We start from the raw sequence: 20,491 nt of genomic DNA, 5'->3' as shown, positions 1-20,491 counted from the left end.
AGAAAACCCCTGTGAACCCCTCCTTTATATACCAATTCCTATAAACGTTGTCAATACGCCATTATACGGTAGCTGTAAGTTATAAACACGTTCAGTAAGTTTTGTGGTCGTCCGGAGCACGTCTTCATACGTCAATATACGTTGGGGTTAAGTTACACATACGTTCAAAGCACGTTACTCATATGTTACAAGTAAATTTTAGGGTACGTTTGACATTATCTCGACGTATATCGACTTATGAGTATCTTACGAGTAACGTGTGTCAACGTGTATCAACGATCGCGTAACTTGCCTACAACTTATGGCCCGCGTATGCGGGACGTATGAGCCATACGCTGACATACGTCGAAAAAATTTGTGCTTGCACTTGCACAAAATTTTTCGACGACCTCGCCGTATGACGAGGTATACCAGCGTGTTTTAGCGTACTCATAACGTATGCAAACCTACCCGTAACGTATTTGACGTACGCCAGCGTATTCGGCAAATTCCTCATACGTCGGGCATACGCTGTCTAAAAACGCCAAGGTGTGACAGCGCCACGAATCACAATTAAAAAAAAACATTTTGAAGAGCGGAGCTTACGTAACTTTTCAAGCGCTTTCGTACAACGGTCATACACTCATCATACTTTTTTTTTGGGGGGGGGTGATGCAGTGGTTTGATTGGATTTGATCGGCAAGTCACTGCTTTCTTTACCTTCTTTCTTTCTTTCTTTATTTTGTGCACGTGTCTCGAAATAATAATCAGTCATTGCGTATAAAATGCCCATTTCGTGCAATGCGCCAGAATCAGTGTACGCGCGGCGCCCATGATATTCTTTCCGCATAAGGAACACTTCTATTGGTTAAACTGCCAATATAAAGAGCATTTTGATTGGTAATATCTTTAAAAGGGGCAAATTAAAGATAAGAAGGAGGCAGTCCTTACAGAGATAAGAAAGTGTTAAGAAGATTTTCAGAATACCGATTTGCAATGATTTTATCGTCTTCTTATCTCATTGAGATGAGAACAAAGATAAGAACGTTTTCAGAATACCACCCGAGGGACACAATACCGCCTTCGCTAAGGAATTAGAATTCAAATCACAGCGTTCGAGTGGACGAGTGAATTGTACAATGATTCTACAGACGAATTTTAATCATCATCACTAAAGCACACATCATCACTAGCCTCCATCTGGACAATGGGTAATCCTTTAAAGCTTGGTTTGGTACAAATGACCATCGGACACAAATCATATTCATATCGAATACAGCGGAGAAGCAACTTTCGGTGTTGCTCCGCTCCAGAGAATGGAAAAAAATGGGCGAAAAATGAATTCTTCTAGTCTAGTAGTGGTACAGTCCAGCCTGGCGTATTATCGTACCTATTGTTTGTAAATTGCTGAGTGTACAATGCCTTACATTTTTTGTTTATTATCTTTTGAACTACTTGCAAATGTTATAAGAAATGATATAGGGTGTTAGTGGCATTTTATTGGCTCAGAATGAAGTTAAACAAATGCTGTACGTTGATAATGTATCGAGTTGTGTCCGAGATGATCGGTCCTTTGACTTAAATTACGTTTTGATGTTTTAGGTAAAGTGTTCCCAATGTCTCATATTAAACAAGAATTAAACAAAATCAGTGACATTATGAACCAGCACAAACCAGGACTCTGGATGGAATATGGTTAAAGAATTGAATATTTTGGGAATATGTTTTACCATGGATGCAAAGGTTAAAGAAGAAATAAAGTACAAAGAAATATTAAGCAAAATATTAAAAAAATTGAGTTGGTGGAAGCAAATAGATTTGACCATATCAGAGAAAATTAATCTTCTGAAAACAAATGCACTTTCAAAATTGGTTTTGTCTCGTCTTTGATCGTGGTACCGAAGTTGGTTCAGGTGGAAATAGAAAGAATCAAATTCGAATTTATTTGGAATTGACAAGATAAAATAAATATAAACACGATTGTGTCAAAACTATGAAAATTGACGTTTACAAGACAAGTAGCAATCTTTGAACGGAGTATGATGTGAGTGAAAATATTAAAATTTTGTGAAAATCAGTTAAAATGGAAAATGATGTTCATTAGTTTGCTTAAACCAATTGGTGGTGTGTTCATTTTTTAATGTAATTATAATACCACAAATATCAAAGGAAAGATAAAGTTGAAATGTTAAAAGTTTGGCAAGGCATGGAAGAATGGGAAAAGGAGAATGATTGTGTTCAAACACTATAATATTTAATAACAAACGTAGGTATTGATAGCAATTGCATGTATAGAGTATTTTGATATAAAAATCTATACTAAAACTCATTCATTTGATTGGTTGAAAAAGGCCAATATCTTATTTTGCAAACCGTGGTTTGGACTCTGATATTTGGAAAAATAAATGGTGTACACCGACTGGTGTATATAATGCTCTGCCAATTGGGTGGAAACGTTCATTTAGGCGTAATCCATTAAAAAGTAATCAGTACCGTGACAACCATATCTCTTTAGAAGTTTAGGATATTAAAGATGGAATATGATGGAGATGATTTCCTAATTATAAATTATGCTCTCTCCTTGTTCTACTCACCAATGGTCTGACTTCAGTTCATCTGAATTCATATCCACTAACGAGGACTTGAATTGGCCCACAAATTCACAGTCCGAAACTAGTGAAGCTTTCGGAGAAAATATGAAGCCAAGTTTATAGCGGTGTACAAGGTGCGTTAGCGATTAAGTAGTTTGACGGCGTACAGCGAATCGCGACTAGAGCTCTAGTTGATGACCGCGGAAGATAAATCCAATGGCGTAGCTACAAAAAATGGCAAAGTAAAAAAAGTGAGAAATGACAAAAGAAAAAAAGAAAAGAAAAATACGAGGAGGAAAACGAGTGAATGAAACATAAGAGGGAAAGCCTTGCAAACGAAACTTTAATGTTACTACATGAAATGTTTGTTAGCGCTTCGCGCCAGAATTGCCTGTTTGATGAGATTCATATCTTGCTCAATTGGCTGATATGGAGCAAGTTGTAAATTCAGTATACAAAACATATTTTAGCTCGAACTTCGAGCTTTCATCATTTATTTTTTTTATTTACAAATGTAAGTCCTCTGTAAAATGTTCGTTTTATAGTCTACATATCAGCGTTTTAAGCTCACGCTGCGTGGTCACATTGTTTGATTTGCCAAGCTCCTATTGTCTACGTGTATTCCATAATGTTCCATTGAACAAATGCATTCTGGGGACCGTTCCATCAACATTTTTGTCCGACAAGTTGTCAGATCTGACATCTTTCCTTGATTCTGATTGGCTAAGAGGTACTGTTACTATAGTAACTGTCGGATAAAATGGGACTTGTCTGATAAAACGTCCGACAAGTCCTTTCATGAAACGCTCCCCAGAATGCCCAGATAGGTCTAAATCTAAAACATGCACGATAGACTGCACGCTCTTTATTTAAAGTAAACATAATTTAGCCGCTTTCACATCAAAATATCAAAATTTGTCTGTTCACGCTTCACGATCGCATTACTAATGATACCCAATTAACTATATCCTATAACCGTAAACCACATCAGCAATTATATCCTATTTATGGTTTACAAAATATGAATGAGTTGCCCCGCTTTTAGGTATAAAATCTCGATTTTCTTCCTCTCGCGCTTCGCGCTCGCATCAATTGTTTAGTTAGATACCTATCCCATTTATCAATAAAAAAAGTGCTTAAGAATGACAATTTTTTTTAGGTCGGAATGCCAACAAAATTTGCTCCCGCTTCGCACTCGCATTATTGAAATATATATTGTCTTCGTGGGTAACTTCCGAGTCAAATTATTTCACTCGGATTCCGAATCACTATGCGAGTCATTTCAGTGGCGTCAAATTAACTTAGAAAGTGTCAAATTTGACTCGGAAATGGAGTCAGTCATGTGCCATCTATTCCAGCAAAATGACATTGATTTCCGAATCAAAAGATCACAATTTCAATCTGATACGGTGTCGTTTCCCGCATTGTAATTAACCCATTTTTGTGTAGTAATGACTCGGATATGGTGTGAAGAGCTACTCCTCGTCGAGTCGCACAATTTTCTCAAATCGCTCAGAAACTCTCGGCTCTCATTTTCAAATCGTGCCATAATTTGGAACAATATGTGTTCAATTACATTTAGACAAGATATGACGTTACCGAAATATTCAATACCGTGCCCTTCCCTTCCCCCCTTACATCAGATTTGAATTGAAAAAGAAGACGAAGAAGATAAGGAATATACGCAACAACTTTAATTCTGAAACAATTCAAAATGGAAGAGAAATAAAAAAGAATGCTGAATATATTAGTTTTTACAACAATGAAATATAGGATTTTCAAATAAGATTTTTTTTTCAATATAAAATTAAATTAAAAAGGTTTAAGTAATTCTTAAATTACTGTCAATGCCAGTAAGCCCCCCCCCCCTTCAAAAAACACACGAAAGTTTGCCATGAACACATATCTGTGCATCCACTGGAGTGGCAAGAACACATTTTCGTGAATTGGTCATACAGCTAGCTATTGTTATGTCTATTGAATTTTGAGGAGTGCATTGCATTCATGAGTGATTCCATTGTTCAGTTCAGCTTAGGTCAAAAGACATTGTTTCAGGGGTGATAAGGACGTACAAAACAAGCGTTGGCAGATCGCAGCTTGGTCGATGGTCTTGTCCAAGATTTTTTTTGTTAACTTCGTACGAAACCCTCTCTTCGGAAGGCGGCCGTACGAACGTCGTAAGAACATCGAAAGAACCACGCAAAAATGTCTGGGATTAATAAACAAGTCTAGAAGCCTTTGATTCTTACGATGATCGCAAGAAGGCCTTAATTTTTTCGTAGAGTATTCTTACTCCGTTCGTAAGAACGCCCTACGAACAGATATTCGTAAGGAGCTCTTACAGACGACTCTTGTTCGTAAGGGAATCATAACGTTCATTGTGGGTATAAGAGGGGATACAAAGCCAAAGGTGCATACTTCAATTCGAACCGCAAGATTATTTCTCAATTTTTGGCATATAATATATTGTTATCTTGATTTATAATACAAAGAAAAAAATGTGTCTTGCACATCGTTAAGTCAATCCAAATGTGAGTGCCAAATTCATGACATTTTCAAAAAAAACTGAGTGAGTAGTTTCAAGTACAAGGTTTTCACCCTTTTTTGCCAAAAAATGCCATTACTATGGGAACACTATTTCCGACATATGCGAAAATGTGTCTTGCACACAAGTGGTGGACCGTGACCCGGAGGGGACAAAACATTGAATGAACACTGTATTTTTTGTGAACAATGATGTGCCCCTCCAATGCTTTGTCTCCTCCGGGTCACGGTTGCTACCGCTTGCAAATCCTCACCCAACACCAACATTTGTTCCGAGTTTCATGATAATTGGTTTTAAACTGAGAAAGTAGTTCGATCCGCAAAATTTGCAACGTACCAACCGGCCTATGTAAAGAGTTACTTCAAATGAAGAGCTCACTTGCGAATGGGGTTTCATCAATATCATTATATTTCATTTTTTTTGTCCCAATGTTTAGAATTTTAGTAGCCCTATAGGGTAGAAATGAGTTGTTTTTTATTGGAAAGAGAACCAATATGGCAACGACAAATCTTCTATTTTTTAAGGGTGAGATCCGTTTTAATTTGTTTACAAAAGGGACAAGATCCACAAAGGTAATTTTTGGAAAAAATTATCTACCAAAAAATGAAGACAGGCAGATTTGTTTATACCAAATTTTATGTTTACATGGTAGGGCTTCATAAAAAAATAGTTTTACATGAGAATTTTGCAGTTGTAGTCTCATTGGCATTACTACCATTTTGAAAGTTTCAAAATTTTAACAATTACAGAAATTTTCGTCATTTCAAGGTAGCGTATTCCTTACAATCCGACAAAATTTACACAAATTCGTAAAATCTTTTGTACGAATGACCTGAGAGTGCCGTGAGTCTCACGAATAAATATCTTGCGAAATCAGAAATCGTAAGGTGGTCGTAAGTCTCACAAAAGAATGCTTCAAGGCATTCTTACGAAAAACGTACGAATTCTAGGGCTGTAAAATTACACAATGTACCAAACACAATTTCGTTTCTCAAGAAGGCCCTACGAGGTTCTTCGGAATCAAACTTCACTCGTACGTTAATTCGTAAAAAGGCCGTGGGAATCTACATGATCTATGGCCCATCTACATGATCTACGAATGTCTACGAACTCCAGAATTCGTACGGACGGTGAGATTCATACGAATACATCGTTCGTACGAACCTTTGTAGCCGTGGCTTAAGTAATGACCACAAAATACAAGTGTGTTACAGAAGAAGCATCAAATATGAACCTTTGTTGAAATAGAATATAGTCTTTTATACATATTACTTCATAAAGCACAAATGTGCTGACGTGCATGTTACGTAGGCCACTCTTACAAAGAGGCATATAGAAAATAGGTATGAATTATGTTATGATCGACCTAATTGTGGCAATCACTGCCAAGAGTTTTAGTGAAAGAATCCTCACGTCTGCCGCTAATTTTATCATGGCATTGAGCTTCCTTTCTCTGTCTCGATGACATCATTGCTATCTTCGAGTGGTTTAGCGTGCACGTTGATGCCATTGTAATCGATGTCCTGATCATCAACATGATCATTGAGGAATCCATTGACGTTGACCTCTTTCATCTCTTTCTGGACGATCACTATGTCTTTATCATCGTCCTGCGTACACAAATAGGAATAGCACATTTTTTTTTAACTGGCCCAAAACAAGTTGAATAGAGCATATACATGTAACTTCGTTAAGAGGAACTGGGAGAGACAGAAATCACATTTTCACCCGTGTAAAAGCATATTGTCGTCTCTATGGTATCGTCATACAACGGATACATAGATCTCTGACAGCTGATTGGACGAGTGAGTGTCACGTGAAATTCAGATAAATCAGCTCCCGCACGCCAACGAGTGAAAGCAGTGCAACAGATCCCATACACTCGATGGCCAGACGCACGGTTACATACACATACCACGGAAATAGGATACACTGTAGTGACTTTACATGACTGTGTACATAATGTTGGCGTACAGATACTCCATACAAAACTATCCGTACAGGATAACAGTGTGAAGGTATACTTACGTGTAAAACTAGTCTAAACGTAAATTTACGTGAAATGTAAGATTTTTTTGTACCTCTTGGTATTTGATCTTTTCAGAACTGCAGCGCATGTGACGTTTGAGACTTTCGGGGAAACAACAGAAGAGGGCGTCTGTCAGGTGATACTTTAGACGATTATCAATCAAATCAGGATCCTGAAAACCTAAATGCATGTAAAAGGCAACAGAATGTTTGCATCAAATTAGGTTAGTGCAATATCTTTACATTGATGAAACATTCATTATTTCATTTCATGATAGCCAAGGCGGATTTAAAGGGATGGTCCAGGCTGAAGGTATGTATAACTTAATAAATAGAGTAGATTTCACTGAGCAAAATGCCGAAAATCTCATCAAAATCGGATAACAAATAAAGTTATTGAATTTTTAAATTTAGCAATATTTTGTGAAAACAGTCGTCATGATTATTCATTAGGTTGGCTGATGATTTAACATCTGCACTTGTTCTTTTGGATCTTATTATATGAAATTAGGTTTATTCATTTTTTTTCCTCCAAGAACTAAAAAAATTGGATTGACATCTGATATAGTGCATTAGAAATTTATTGCTGTAACTTATTTCATTATAAGGGAGAGATATTATTCACAGAAGTATGACATGTATGAAATAATGAAAAATATGATTTTATGTAATAACATAAGAAAACGGAGAGTGGAGATGTGACATCATCAGCCCACCTAATGATTATTCATGACTACTTTTTTTTACAAAATATTGCTAAACTTAAAACTTCAATAATACTTGTTATCCGATTTTGATGAAATTTTCGGCCTTTTGCTCAGTGAATTTTACTCTATGTATTAAGATATAAATATTTTCAGCCCGGACGATCCCTTTAATATGATACGTGATTAGAGGTATTTTTTGTCAACAAAGGAATTTATAATACATATATATTTGATGTTCACATTGATGTTACTTCAAAAGAGATTCTAGTTATTACTTTCCAAGACTTGTTATCGTTTGGCAAGATGCTAGTGCGCAATACTATGTGCCTTGTTTACGGAAAGCTTCAATGGATCTAGAAATACAATATGTTTAAACCGTTTTGTAAAGTGGAATTTGGAAGTATTATGTGATATTCCACACGGGGTACCATATGAGACTTAATCGTATATCATTGTGGTTGGATACTCAAGGGATATCCTTTTTCTTGTAGTTGACATGGTTGATGTTTCCTGATCAATGTGATGATGAAGGTGTGTTGGCTCATTTCGCAGAGCGTCTGTTTCAAAGCCGGGAAATCAGGGGTTCAAGCCACGGCCGCGTCAGACTTATACCTTGGTCACATTTGCTCTATGGCGGTCGTACGGCGAGTCGAAAACAGCCGTTTTATTCATTTTAATTCAAACCACCTATATGTAGCTGGTATAAAAATGTAAGGCTGTTTTGGACTCGCTGTAAGGCTGCCATAGAGCAAATGTGACCAAGGTATAAAGGGCGTAAAAAGATAGGAGTTGCTGCTACCCTGTTTAACGTTTATTATTTAAGAGAACATGGAGAAAGGGCCTCGTCAATCTGGCGCTGCGCAATGGCTGCCAGGCTCACGATCAAATGGGTAAAAACAATTTTAGGAAAATTTCTATTCTCAGATTTCTAATTGAACATTCATGGATTTATAATTTGTTTAAATATGTCATTAACACTCCCTAAGCTGAAAGAATGCAATCATCGGCTAGCGGAAAAAACGGGGGGGGGGGGAGGAGAAAAGGTAGCGGGGGTGAAAAAAAATATAGTGTGTTATATTACAGTATATATATCATATAAGATATAATTTTTCAAAACTTTATGAAACATAACTTGCTTAATTTCTTGAAAATAGTCCTGAAAAGGAATGTAAACCAGAAGGAATGTTGAGTGAGGACAGCTTGAGTAGTAGAGCTGATGAGGAAATGCTGGCTTGAGTCGGCGAGTAGAGATGATGAGTAGTAGAGAGACTCGACGTTTCGGACAGGTTGACTGTCCGTCTTCAGGAGTGAATAACTCGAATTGGTTCGGAAATTATTGATGTTTGTTCAAGGGGGGACTTACTTTTTTGTTGTGTAATATATCCCCGCACTTTCAGTTATTATTGTGTCATGTAATAACATATACATCTTTTTCCATGACTACTTAAAGGGATTGCCCCCTTTCAAGGTCTGAGTATAAAATATTTCCACCCCGTTCTTACGTTTGCATTAGTGGATTGGTGGGATACATGTAAGTGTGCTCTTCATGTATTCCTCAAACAGTCTTGTGGTCTGAATATCAAAAGTTTTCAGTTCGCGTTTCCCGCCCTCATCATTTGGTAAGTGAAATGCATATGGTCTTACCTGATTACTGAATCCCTATAAACAAGGCTTAGAATGCCCCTCTTAAGGTTTGACTTATAACAATTTTCAGCTCGTATTTCGCGCTCACAATATATGATTAGTGAGATACGTATCGTGTTAATAATTTCAACAATTACAAATAGTGCTTAATCATCTGTTTAGGTGTAATTCTAACAAAATCAGCAAGCACTTGGCGCTCGCACTATGCTGACTATGGAAAGATATCTATGCTCCTCACGAATTCCCCCCAAATAGTTCTTAAAAGGTCCCTGTTTGTGGTCAATTTATCCAAAATTGCAGCTCAAATTTTGGGCTCGCAATGTTTTTCAGTGAGACAGATACGTATCATATTTGCAAAATTTGTTTAAATGTCAGTATTTTAGGTCTCAATATAAAAAATAATACAGCTCGCGCTTCGCGCTAGCATTCTCTGATCCATGAGATACTTGTCCGTTTAATGGCACAGTCCTTAAAATGTCTTCATTAGGTCAGTATACCTGTCAATTGAACGCGCTTTGCAGGCCCACTAAATGACTCGAATCGTTTGCTGGTTCCCCCCCCCCTTATGTTGTGACCCACGGCACGCCAGTGTATAGACTATTAAAAACAAAATTCACAATCGCGAGTTGCAGGAGTATAGGATTACCTCTTTCAATTTTACCCTTACCAGTTCTCTCTCTAAGGCACTGTAAGAATTTTGCATAATCTATAATTCATTTGTACATGTTTACCTGTTATATAACTGACGATCATTGCTGTGATGATACACACTATGGTTCCGATAGCTCCATAATATTGGAATGATATATGATACAAGTTGATGATAGCTGGCCTGGAGAGAAAACGGACAGGAAGATGATTCTCGAAAGAACAACATAATTGCGCATCGATTATTATAAACGCAAAGGATTAAAATATATATAATATAAGCAGAGACGAAAGAGAGAGAGAGAGAGAAAGGACTCACACAAAAGTATTATCTGCAACCATGGATGGTGCAGAGGTATTAGAATATGATTTGTTTTCATCGATTCTTCCACTACGCTAAAACTCACCACACCCAAACATACACCCTCAAGCACACACGAACACACGCACACACACTTCTCACCATAGGCGGCGGAAGCGGGGGGGGGGGGACGTGTCCCCCCCTAAATTTTAGGTGGGGGGGACGGTCCCCCCCTAAATTTTGTTTTGATAACCTTTTTTTTTTTTTTTTTTTTTTTTTTTTGCTTGTCAATTTTTTTTCCTGCGTCCCCCCTTGACACGTGTGTTGTCCCCCCCCTAAAATTTAGGTTGATGACCTTTTTTTTTTTTTTTTTTTTCTTTTTTTTGCTTCTCAAAAATTTTTGGGGCGCTTGTCCTATTTTTTACATGTGCCCATCCAAAAATTTCAGGTGGACACCCCATAAATGTATTGGCTTCCGCCGCCAATGCTTCTCACACCTAAATTTAGTAACTGATTTTATAAACACATGCATATACCACGTATTAAATCAACAGCGAATCAAAACTCCTTCAAAGATGTTTTTTTCGAAATCCCAATCCCGGAAGTGAACCGCGATGCAAGACTACTTCCAGGTTCTCAGACCCTGGTTCCATGGTCGACCCGGGGAGTGTTCCCGCCGTCCATTCTGTGGTTGGGCTGGTGTAGGTCGTGTATAGGACATTGGGTACTGGGCAACCTTCAACCGATAAATGCAGTTGGCCCCTTGATGAGGGGTATAGAACGGACCCTGTCTTGATCCACACCAAGACGATCACACTGGCCATGAACCCAGCAATAGCCCCCTGATGAAAGGAGAAAAATCATTGTAATGTAAGGGGTTTTCTTCTAGTTCTTAAAAGTTAAAGGGAACCATTGAGCATCGGAAGACTATCAGGCCCCCCCCCCCCAAAAAAAAAAGTACACTGGGCTAGGGGATGAAAATTGTTTTAAAAAGTAAGGCTAAAGAACAAGTTTCATTACGTTTGGTTCTAAATAAGATGTCACCTGAACCGCAGTTACGGTAAGAGGCCAGAATTTTTGAGCCAATCAAAATCAAGGATTTCATTGAAAATGTTAGTGATGAAAATTTATTACTGACAATTTTCATGAAATCCCCTCTCCCGTTGTTTGTGTGTAGCGCCCAGTTCTTCACAGCGCTACCTTATACAGTCAATTACCTATAACCCAGATGATTTCAAAGTGCGATTTTCATCGTTCCTCTAACTGTAGCTCTTGCACAATCACATGGATCGATGTCAAACGATAACATTAGATCAGCAGCTGAGATGGTGCAAGAGTCCGTTTCTGAACATGAAACGGACGACAAAAACTTGCAACAAAAAATCCCTTCCATTGCAATTGACAATGCTCTTTTATCCTGTATTCAAATGAAGGGAAATACTCTATGCCATATGGGTAACTAGGTGTGCACTTGTCAAAACGAACGTCTACATGGTCTAGGTCAGCAACCAACTGCCGTGTGTTGCTGCCCTAGGCGTTCGTAGGTATCGATAACATAAGAGAAAGAGAATCCAAAGAATACAGCTTAAAAGGAAAAACAGAATCTACCTTAGCATTACAACGATGGGCGAATACACCTAAGATAAAGACACCAAGGACACCGCCAGAGATCAATCCGACCATACTTAGGGTAAACTGTGTTGAGGAAAAAAAATATATTAATCATGGTTCTTAGTAATTCCAATAGATATGTGACACTCACTAGCTTTGTTTTAATTAAGAAAATATATTGGCTTTTATCTGTGTATGCAGTGAGAATGTCGATTAAGAATTTCCCGATGTGCCTCTAGCCGTCATCGATATAATGTATCGTTCATGTTTACTTTGATTGTCATAATCTATGAATTTTATTTAAAATACGGTTGCAAAAGTGTCATCGAATAACAGGTTATTAGTAGTAATGTATTGTCATTCATAGATGAATTTATATAATCTAAGTTTTTACCCCGACTAAGTAAGGTACAATTTACCCATTTTGAACAAAAATGATATTGTTACAGGAAATACTCTGCTTTCGTAAGTAACTGCAATAGTAACAAAGTGCATTTATAGCTCATTCTAAAATAAACTGTACATCTTTTAAACATATTTTTCACCGAAAAATAGGTATATGAAATGAAATACTCTCTGAAAATGTGAAAACGTCACTCCACTTAACTGCGAGAGGAGTGTAAATTGGAACAAGACTACTCTTTTGCATTAATTTTGGAGAGAACGTCACCATTTTCAGATTAGTTACTGTCTGCATACCTGTAAGATTCCGGACTGCAAGAAACTAATGCAAAATGAAAAGCCAATGGCTAACAGGCCATACACAAGGGCTGTAATACGAAAGACCAAAAAAAAAACACAATATTTTTAAATGTTCATACCACAAAATATCAAATAAAATTTATCTGACCATGCAAAATTTGCTTGTTATGAAAATGAATATGAATATTGAATATTAATATCCAATTTTCAATGCGGTGAATAATAGATATAAACGGAAATATGTTACAATATATATCATGCTTATTCCAGCGTAATTTATTCATATATTTTTACGATGCCCTATCATATTTTTCAAGTGACTGCCAAGAGTGATGAGATTATGTGTACAACTAGTTACTAGGCTCATTGCCATGGAGCCACCTTGACAACATTGTTCTTAATACATACATGTAGATAATAGTAAAACGTCATATATATATAAATGTGTAAAGCTTTACATGTACAACAGCTTTTGGCAACTCTTTTTTATTTAAATATTGTAAAGAAATGGATGAAGAGAACAATGGTAGGCGTAGCTTAAATCAAGGTTCCCCAGAGCTATCTACCCTTTGGAAAAATTGGTGATGCCGAAAAAAATGTCTCTGCCGGGAATCGAACCCGGGCCCCTAGCTTTGAACGGCGGTATATATGTATGTATGTATACAAGTGCAACGCCCCTGGCAGTCTCACCTGCTTTACGCAATTCGATATAGCAGCAGTGCTGCCTTTGAAAACAGCTAATGAATAATTATTCACAGAAGAAAATACTAATACGATAATAATATATTATGTCCAGTAACCCAAAATTACCTTAGACCATGATCATGCGACCTAAGACATGTTCAAAACAATCATTCATACTTGATTACCCTTATGTCGATGTTTCTTGCGCTAGATCCATAAACTTTCTAGGTTATAATGCCAATTCAACACAAATTCCCAACACGGCCACAGTTCATTGACCTTTATATGATTTTTGACCTTAATCATGTGACCTGAAACTCAAGCGGGATCCTAAGTGATACACTATCACCCTTATGTCTACGTTTTATGAACTGGGTCTATATACTTTCTAAGTTATGATGACATTTCAAAAACTTAACCTTGGCTAAGTTTTCGATATGGAGTCCCCACACAGTCATGGTCTAAGATACAAGTGATATCGTTAGTGATATCCATAGTGATACAAGTGATATCACCCTTATATCGAAGTTTCATGAACTGGGTTCTTAAAACTTTCTAGGTTATGATGACATTTCAAAAACTTAAACTTGGTTAAGATTTCGATATGGATACCCCAAAACGGTTTAAATCCATTGACCTAAATGACTTTTTACCTTTTTCATGTGATCTGAAACTCGGGCAGTATGTTCAGAAATATCTAATTACGCTTATGTTTAGGTTTCATGAACTAAGTCTATATACTTTGTAAGTTATCATGACATTTCGAAAACTTAAACTTGGTTAAGATTTCAACGTTGTTGACGACGCCGCCGCCGCCGTCGGAAAGAGCGGCGCCTAAAGTCTCGCTCTTCTATGCAGGCGAAACACTATATATATATATTTATATATATATATATATATTGTAAAGAAATGAATGAAGAGAACAATGGTAGGCGTAACTTAAATCAAGGTTCCCCAGAGCTATCTACCCTTTACACAATTATATTTATATATATATATATATATATATATATATATATATATATATATATATATATATAAATGTGTAAAGCTATACATGTACAACAGCTTTTGGCAACTCTTTTTTTATTTAAATATTGTAAAGAAATGGATGAAGAGAACAAAGGTAGGCGTAGCTTAAATCAAGGTTCCCCAGAGCTATCTGCCCTTTGGAAAAATTGGTGATGCCGAAAAAATGTCTCTGCCGGGAATCGAACCCGGGCCCCAGCTTTGAACGCCGGTGCCTTAACCACTAGACCACATAGACGGGTTAATGGCTAGGGCGAGCCCGATCCGATTGACCGTCAGATAGACAGATTTTCGACACTATACCAATTATGTTTTCCTTTGTCGGGTGAAGGTGAGTTTTGAACAATGACAAGCCGCCATGCCTCAGCTGGATCAAAGCTATTGCTTTGATACAGTACACGTATGGGAAAAGAAATACAAATGTGTAAAGCTATACATGTACAACAGCTTTTGGCAACTCTTTTTTATTTAAATATTGTAAAGAAATGGATGAAGAGAACAAAGGTAGGCGTAGCTTAAATCAAGGTTCCCCAGAGCTATCTGCCCTTTGGAAAAATTGGTGATGCCGAAAAAATGTCTCTGCCGGGAATCGAACCCGGGCCCCCAGCTTTGAACGCCGGTGCCTTAACCACTAGACCACAGAGACGGGTTAATGGCTAGGGCGAGCCCGATCCGATTGACCGTCAGATAGACAGATTTTCGACACTATACCAATTATGTTTTCCTTTGTCGGGTGAAGGTGAGTTTTGAACAATGACAAGCCGCCATGCCTCAGCTGGATCAAAGCTATTGCTTTGATACAGTACACGTATGGGAGAAGAAATACAAATGTGTAAAGTTATACATGTACAACAGCTTTTGGCAACTCTTTTCTATTTAAATATTGTAAAGAAATGGATGAAGAGAACAAAGGTAGGCGTAGCTTAAATCAAGGTTCCCCAGAGCTATCTGCCCTTTGGAAAAATTGGTGATGCCGAAAAAATGTCTCTGCCGGGAATCGAACCCGGGCCCCCAGCTTTGAACGCCGGTGCCTTAACCACTAGACCACAGAGACGGGTTAATGTCTAGGGCGAGCCCGATCCGATTGACCGTCAGATAGACAGATTTTCGACACTATACCAATTATGTTTTCCTTTGTCGGGTGAAGAAAAACGAAGGTGAGCTATATCAAGAATACATGATTTATTTTAGTAATTATGGTTCTAGATAATTGAGTACTTCATCAACTTTAATTTGACTCCTTATTTGCGTCACAGTTATCGGGTCACAGAGTTGTCGTCCATGGATAGCGAAATGTAGAAAACCCACGTTTTTTCCAAGTGTTGGGTTTCACTGTACATGTACGAAACCCAAACTTATTGTAGGGTTTAGGTTTCATCAGAGATTTCCCTGCAAATTTCAGTGATATGTTACCCTTATATATACTGTAATGTAGTGATTGTATAAATCACTACATATACACAGTATAGACTTTATAATGTATATGCCCCCTTCTCAGAACCATCCTTTTTAACCCCCCTCTCAGAACCCTTATTCATTAATTTAATCCAAGCCATTAAAACCCTTATTGTTCATAGTCAAAGAAACTCCAATCAGAGAGCAAAGAACTGCCTTCCCCTTCCCAATAATTAAACCCCGTTTCGTCCTATATCCAAACCCTTGGATTATAATTTGTGTCTAAGCTTTAATATATAATGAGTGTACACCCAAGGGTTGAGGGTTAGATAAGTTAAGATCATGACAGAGTTAAGATCTACATCGTCGTACGTGATATGCTTTTCACTCTACATATATTGCTGAAGATTGATGATTAATAAAGTTTCTTGATTGAAATGTACATCGAACGTTCCTGCGTGGTTATTGATGCTCCCAACTAAGACATAAACGATCCCAACACAACATTGTGGGGAACCCGGCTTTTACTCAATGGAGCAATAGAGGACTGACACTTATTTACCCTTGAAATGGGTGTCGAAAGCCTGTAGAGTTGTGTGTTAGAGGACTTATCATCTTATCGCGTATATTTTCATCGAAATTTAAGAACTCAATAATGAAATACTAGAAAAGACAGACGGCTTTACAACAGAGAAGCGGCGACAACCCGTTTTATTTTTATTTATTGAAAAACACTAAATTGTGGTCATGGCTCAATGCTTCCATAAAAGACTGAGGATTTCTCTAATAAATTGCTATCTCAGAGAAATTGCAGATATATTGAAATAGTTAACCAGCACTAAAATGAACTCGATCGGCTAACACAAACTTCTGAACATATGTTACTGCAACAATACATGTACGTACGATGACGATGGCAGAGACATTACTCAAAACGGACAGACAGACGGAAGAACAGATATACGATACAGACATGACAGACGGATGGACAATAGGACAAGGACGTCAATGACAACATAGATGACAACCACATGTAGAAGCATGACAAGACGCCATCAACGCCATGACGCCGACCATCAATACAACCAACTCCAGTCTCCGACAACAACATAAGTCAAGAACTACATGGAATGAACGACTGTGACTCTTTCCCTGAATATATTATTAAAACACTGGACATTACTTTAATACTGTGCTATTTTCTTATACTCTATTTTGATTGTTGTTAGAGGACATCTCTTTCATTTCTGATTGTAAGTGAAACCATTTTCATTGTTGTTCCACTACCGAATGAAAGTGTGAGAGAGCGACTAAATTTAGTTTTTTTTTACATCGTATTTGTATTTTATGGTACATAATTTATCTAATTTGTGATGATAGCATCATCTTTATCCTATACTGCGTTGACTTCTGTAAGAAAAGCATTCCAAATTTGAAAAACACTGACCTTCATAACCATATTCTTAATTAGCAGTATGTTATAAAATTGATTTTGATGAATATTAAACTACCTTAACTTATGACTTAAGTTGAAACCACTGATATTGATAATTCCAAAGAATATCGAGCCAAATAAGGATTTACCAAATTAATGTAACATGATGTTCCATCATTTCTCAAACAATATTGCCGATGTGATGTAATCAAGGTAGATGATAACACAAAGCAAAAATGTTTTATAGTTCAATCAAAATCATGATGATGTTGTATTTGGTTAACATTAACATGTAAAGCAAAGCATTTTCCAGTGATGAATGATACTGGACTACACATAGTCCTTGTGTGTAAAGAAATGCGTTTTTATTTTGGGTTTATTAGTTTCTTTTAGTATTTCGCCGCTTTGTGTATAGCATGAAGTTTATCAAGTTTGAATAAGCTTGAAATAACCATTAAGATATTATCAGAGCAAATTAGGATTAAAACTCATATAGAAGATATGGTGCGTAATCCTATGACATAGTTATACTTTGGAATTTGAAGTGAAAATAGAAGCACATTTCTCTATGATGGGGACGCCCACCGCTCAGATATTGGTTGGTTTGTATTATATTGTTGTGGAGTGTATAGAAACTACTTTGGTAACATCACTATTCTCTGAAAATTTAAGTGTTAACAAACCCTTAAAAAAACAATCCCTAAACACAGACAAGCTGTTCCCCAATCCACCTGATACCAGATTTGTTTCAATTACATTATAAAAGATTTGTTATCCATTGCTGAATTTCCTTGGCTAGTAATAAGAATGTTTGAAACATATACTACATTTATTGCTATTGATAATTCATTGTTATTCTAGTTTTTACAGTTCACTATATTTTTACTTTGTCTTTTAAGTGCACAAGTCTGCTCAAATTATGATTATTTTTTTAGTTTACGTGCATTAATCTGCACTGGTTTCTGAAAAATGGAATTTATGTTTTTGAATTTTGAGTAAGGTTAGCATTATGTCTATTTATATCGTTACCACAATTATGGAATGATTTATGCTTATTATTTAATATGAATTTACTGTAAACATGTATATAGTTGTGAAGCATTTGTTTGGGAGAGAGAATGAGTGTAAGAGAACACAGAACAATGGTCAATGTTTCACTTATCGTTTTCTTTTCTATTTTTCTGTATTTACTCTATGTTGTATATATTATCATTTCTATTGCTTTGTATTGACTTCATAATGTATATAGTTCATTTACCCCCATGGTATCTATTCCTCTGATTTTGCTTTCTTTGATAATTTTTTTTCCACAAGGAGGGGAGCCTCGATTTTCCAAAGAAAGGGGATGTAATGTAGTGATTGTATAAATCACTACATATACACAGTCTACACTTCATAATGTATATGCCCCCTTCTCAGAACCATCCTTTTCAACCACCTTCTCAGAACCCTTATTCATTAATTTAATCCAAGCCATTAAAACCCTTATTGTTCATAGTCAAAGAAACTCCAATCAGAGAGCAAAGAACTGCCTTCCCCTTCCCAATAATTAAACCCCGTTTCGTCCTATATCCAAACCCTTGGATTATAATTTGTGTCTAAGCTTTAATATATAATGAGTGTACACCCAAGGGTTGAGGGTTAGATAAGTTAAGATCATGACAGAGTTAAGATCTACATCGTCGTACGTTGTGATATGCTTTTCAACTCTACATATATTGCTGAAGATTGATGATTAATAAAGTTTCTTGATTGAAATGTACATCGAACGTTCATGCGTGGTTATTGATGCTCCCAACTAAGATATAAACGATCCCAACACAACAATACACAATATATGTATGTATGTACAATATATATAAAGATATATATATATATACAGTCGTCCTCAAAATTATTCATACCTTTGTTGATATTTGTGATTTTTCATGTTTGTGATGAAATAAATGCATTTTATCAAGTTTCTCTATGATTTATGTGTGACCTACTAGTGAAAGAATAACAACAATGCACAATTCAAGAAATTTCTCTTTTCAGGGGTATTTTATTCATAGATATTCAAACAATGTCATGTTCAAAATTATTCATACCCTAGGTTTTCTGAGTCCAATGTCTTTCATTAATAGTCAATAGTATAGCCTTTGTTTTTTACGACTGCTTCTAGACGATTCCTGTAAGTGTCCACAAGCTTCCTGCACGTCTCCTGCGGGATGTTGGCCCATTCTTCCTTGGCGTAGGCCTCAAGCTGGGTCAGGTTGGTCGGGTTCCTAGCCATCACTCTGACTTTCAGGTCTCGTCACAAGTTCTCGATCGGATTCAGGTCAGGACTCTGACTTGGCCATTCTAGGACGTTGACATCATGGTCCTTGAACCATTTCTTCACCAGCTTGGCGGTATGCTTTGTCTTGTTGGTACTTCCAGTTGGGGCCAAGCTGGAGTTTTTCGGCAGATTCCTTCAAGTTCTCATCAAGGATCTGGATGTAATCCTCCTTTTTCATGATTCCTTTGACTCTAACGAGGTTCCCTTTGCCACTGGAAGAGAAACATCCCCATAGCATTATGTGCCCACCACCATGCTTGACGGTTGGCACAGTGTTCTTTGGATTGTATGCTTCCCCTTTCTTCCTCCAGACGTATTCAACATCCATATGGCCAAATAACTCCAACTTCGTCTCATCAGACCACAGGATGGTTGACCAAAAGCTTGGATTTTGCTTCAGATGACCTCTAGCAAAGGCCAGTCGAGCCTTCAAGTGTTTCTTCCTGAGCAACGGTGTCTTCCGAGGCCTGCGTCCATGGAGACCTCCTTTGTGCAAGACTCGCTCGATGGTGGACCGGGACACCTTCGTCCCTGACCGGTCAAGCGTTTCAAGTAGGGCCTTGCTTGTGGTCCAGGGGTTGTTGTTGACCTCTCTGCAGATTTTCCTGGCAAGTTTAGGGGACACCTTGCACTTCCTGCCACGCCCACTAAGGTTCTTCACAGTGCTGTACCTCTTGTGCTTCTTGATTACGCTCTGGACTGTTGCCAAAGGGACGTCATACTGCTTTGAAATGGCCTTGTAACCTTTTCCCTCAATGTGGAAATTCACAAGACGTTGCCGTAGGTCCTCACTGAGCTCCTTCTACTTGGCCATGATTATCAGAGACTGAGAATAACCAGAATGCTTTCCTCTATCTATACCCTTTTAGAAA

At 37.3% G+C, this 20,491-nt stretch overlaps 2 protein-coding genes across 2 annotated transcripts; both read right to left on the bottom strand.

The window, feature by feature from the left end:
• Nucleotides 1-5,789: 5,789 nt before the first annotated feature.
• On the bottom strand, nt 5,790-10,320 carry LOC121416477. The gene is made up of 3 exons (XM_041609972.1): nt 10,226-10,320; nt 7,197-7,324; nt 5,790-6,725 (listed from the first exon to the last, which is right to left on the bottom strand). Exons 1-3 carry the CDS (start codon nt 10,245-10,247, stop codon nt 6,546-6,548), a joined length of 330 nt encoding a protein of 109 aa, XP_041465906.1. The 5' UTR covers nt 10,248-10,320; the 3' UTR covers nt 5,790-6,545.
• A 692-nt stretch (nt 10,321-11,012) lies between these two features.
• Nucleotides 11,013-19,574, bottom strand: LOC121416760 (sodium-coupled monocarboxylate transporter 1-like). Its single transcript, XM_041610217.1, has 5 exons — nt 19,452-19,574; nt 18,240-18,261; nt 12,754-12,824; nt 12,052-12,138; nt 11,013-11,285 (listed from the first exon to the last, which is right to left on the bottom strand). The coding sequence occupies exons 1-5, from the start codon at nt 19,572-19,574 to the stop codon at nt 11,013-11,015; spliced, it is 576 nt and encodes a 191-aa protein (XP_041466151.1).
• Between the last annotated feature and the right edge of the window lie 917 nt (nt 19,575-20,491).

Source organism: Lytechinus variegatus, chromosome 6, assembly GCF_018143015.1.
Source record: "Lytechinus variegatus isolate NC3 chromosome 6, Lvar_3.0, whole genome shotgun sequence".
Classification (NCBI taxonomy): domain Eukaryota; kingdom Metazoa; phylum Echinodermata; class Echinoidea; order Temnopleuroida; family Toxopneustidae; genus Lytechinus; species Lytechinus variegatus.
The sequence above is the reverse complement of the archived record's forward strand: the minus strand, read 5'-3'. Positions and strand labels throughout refer to the sequence as shown.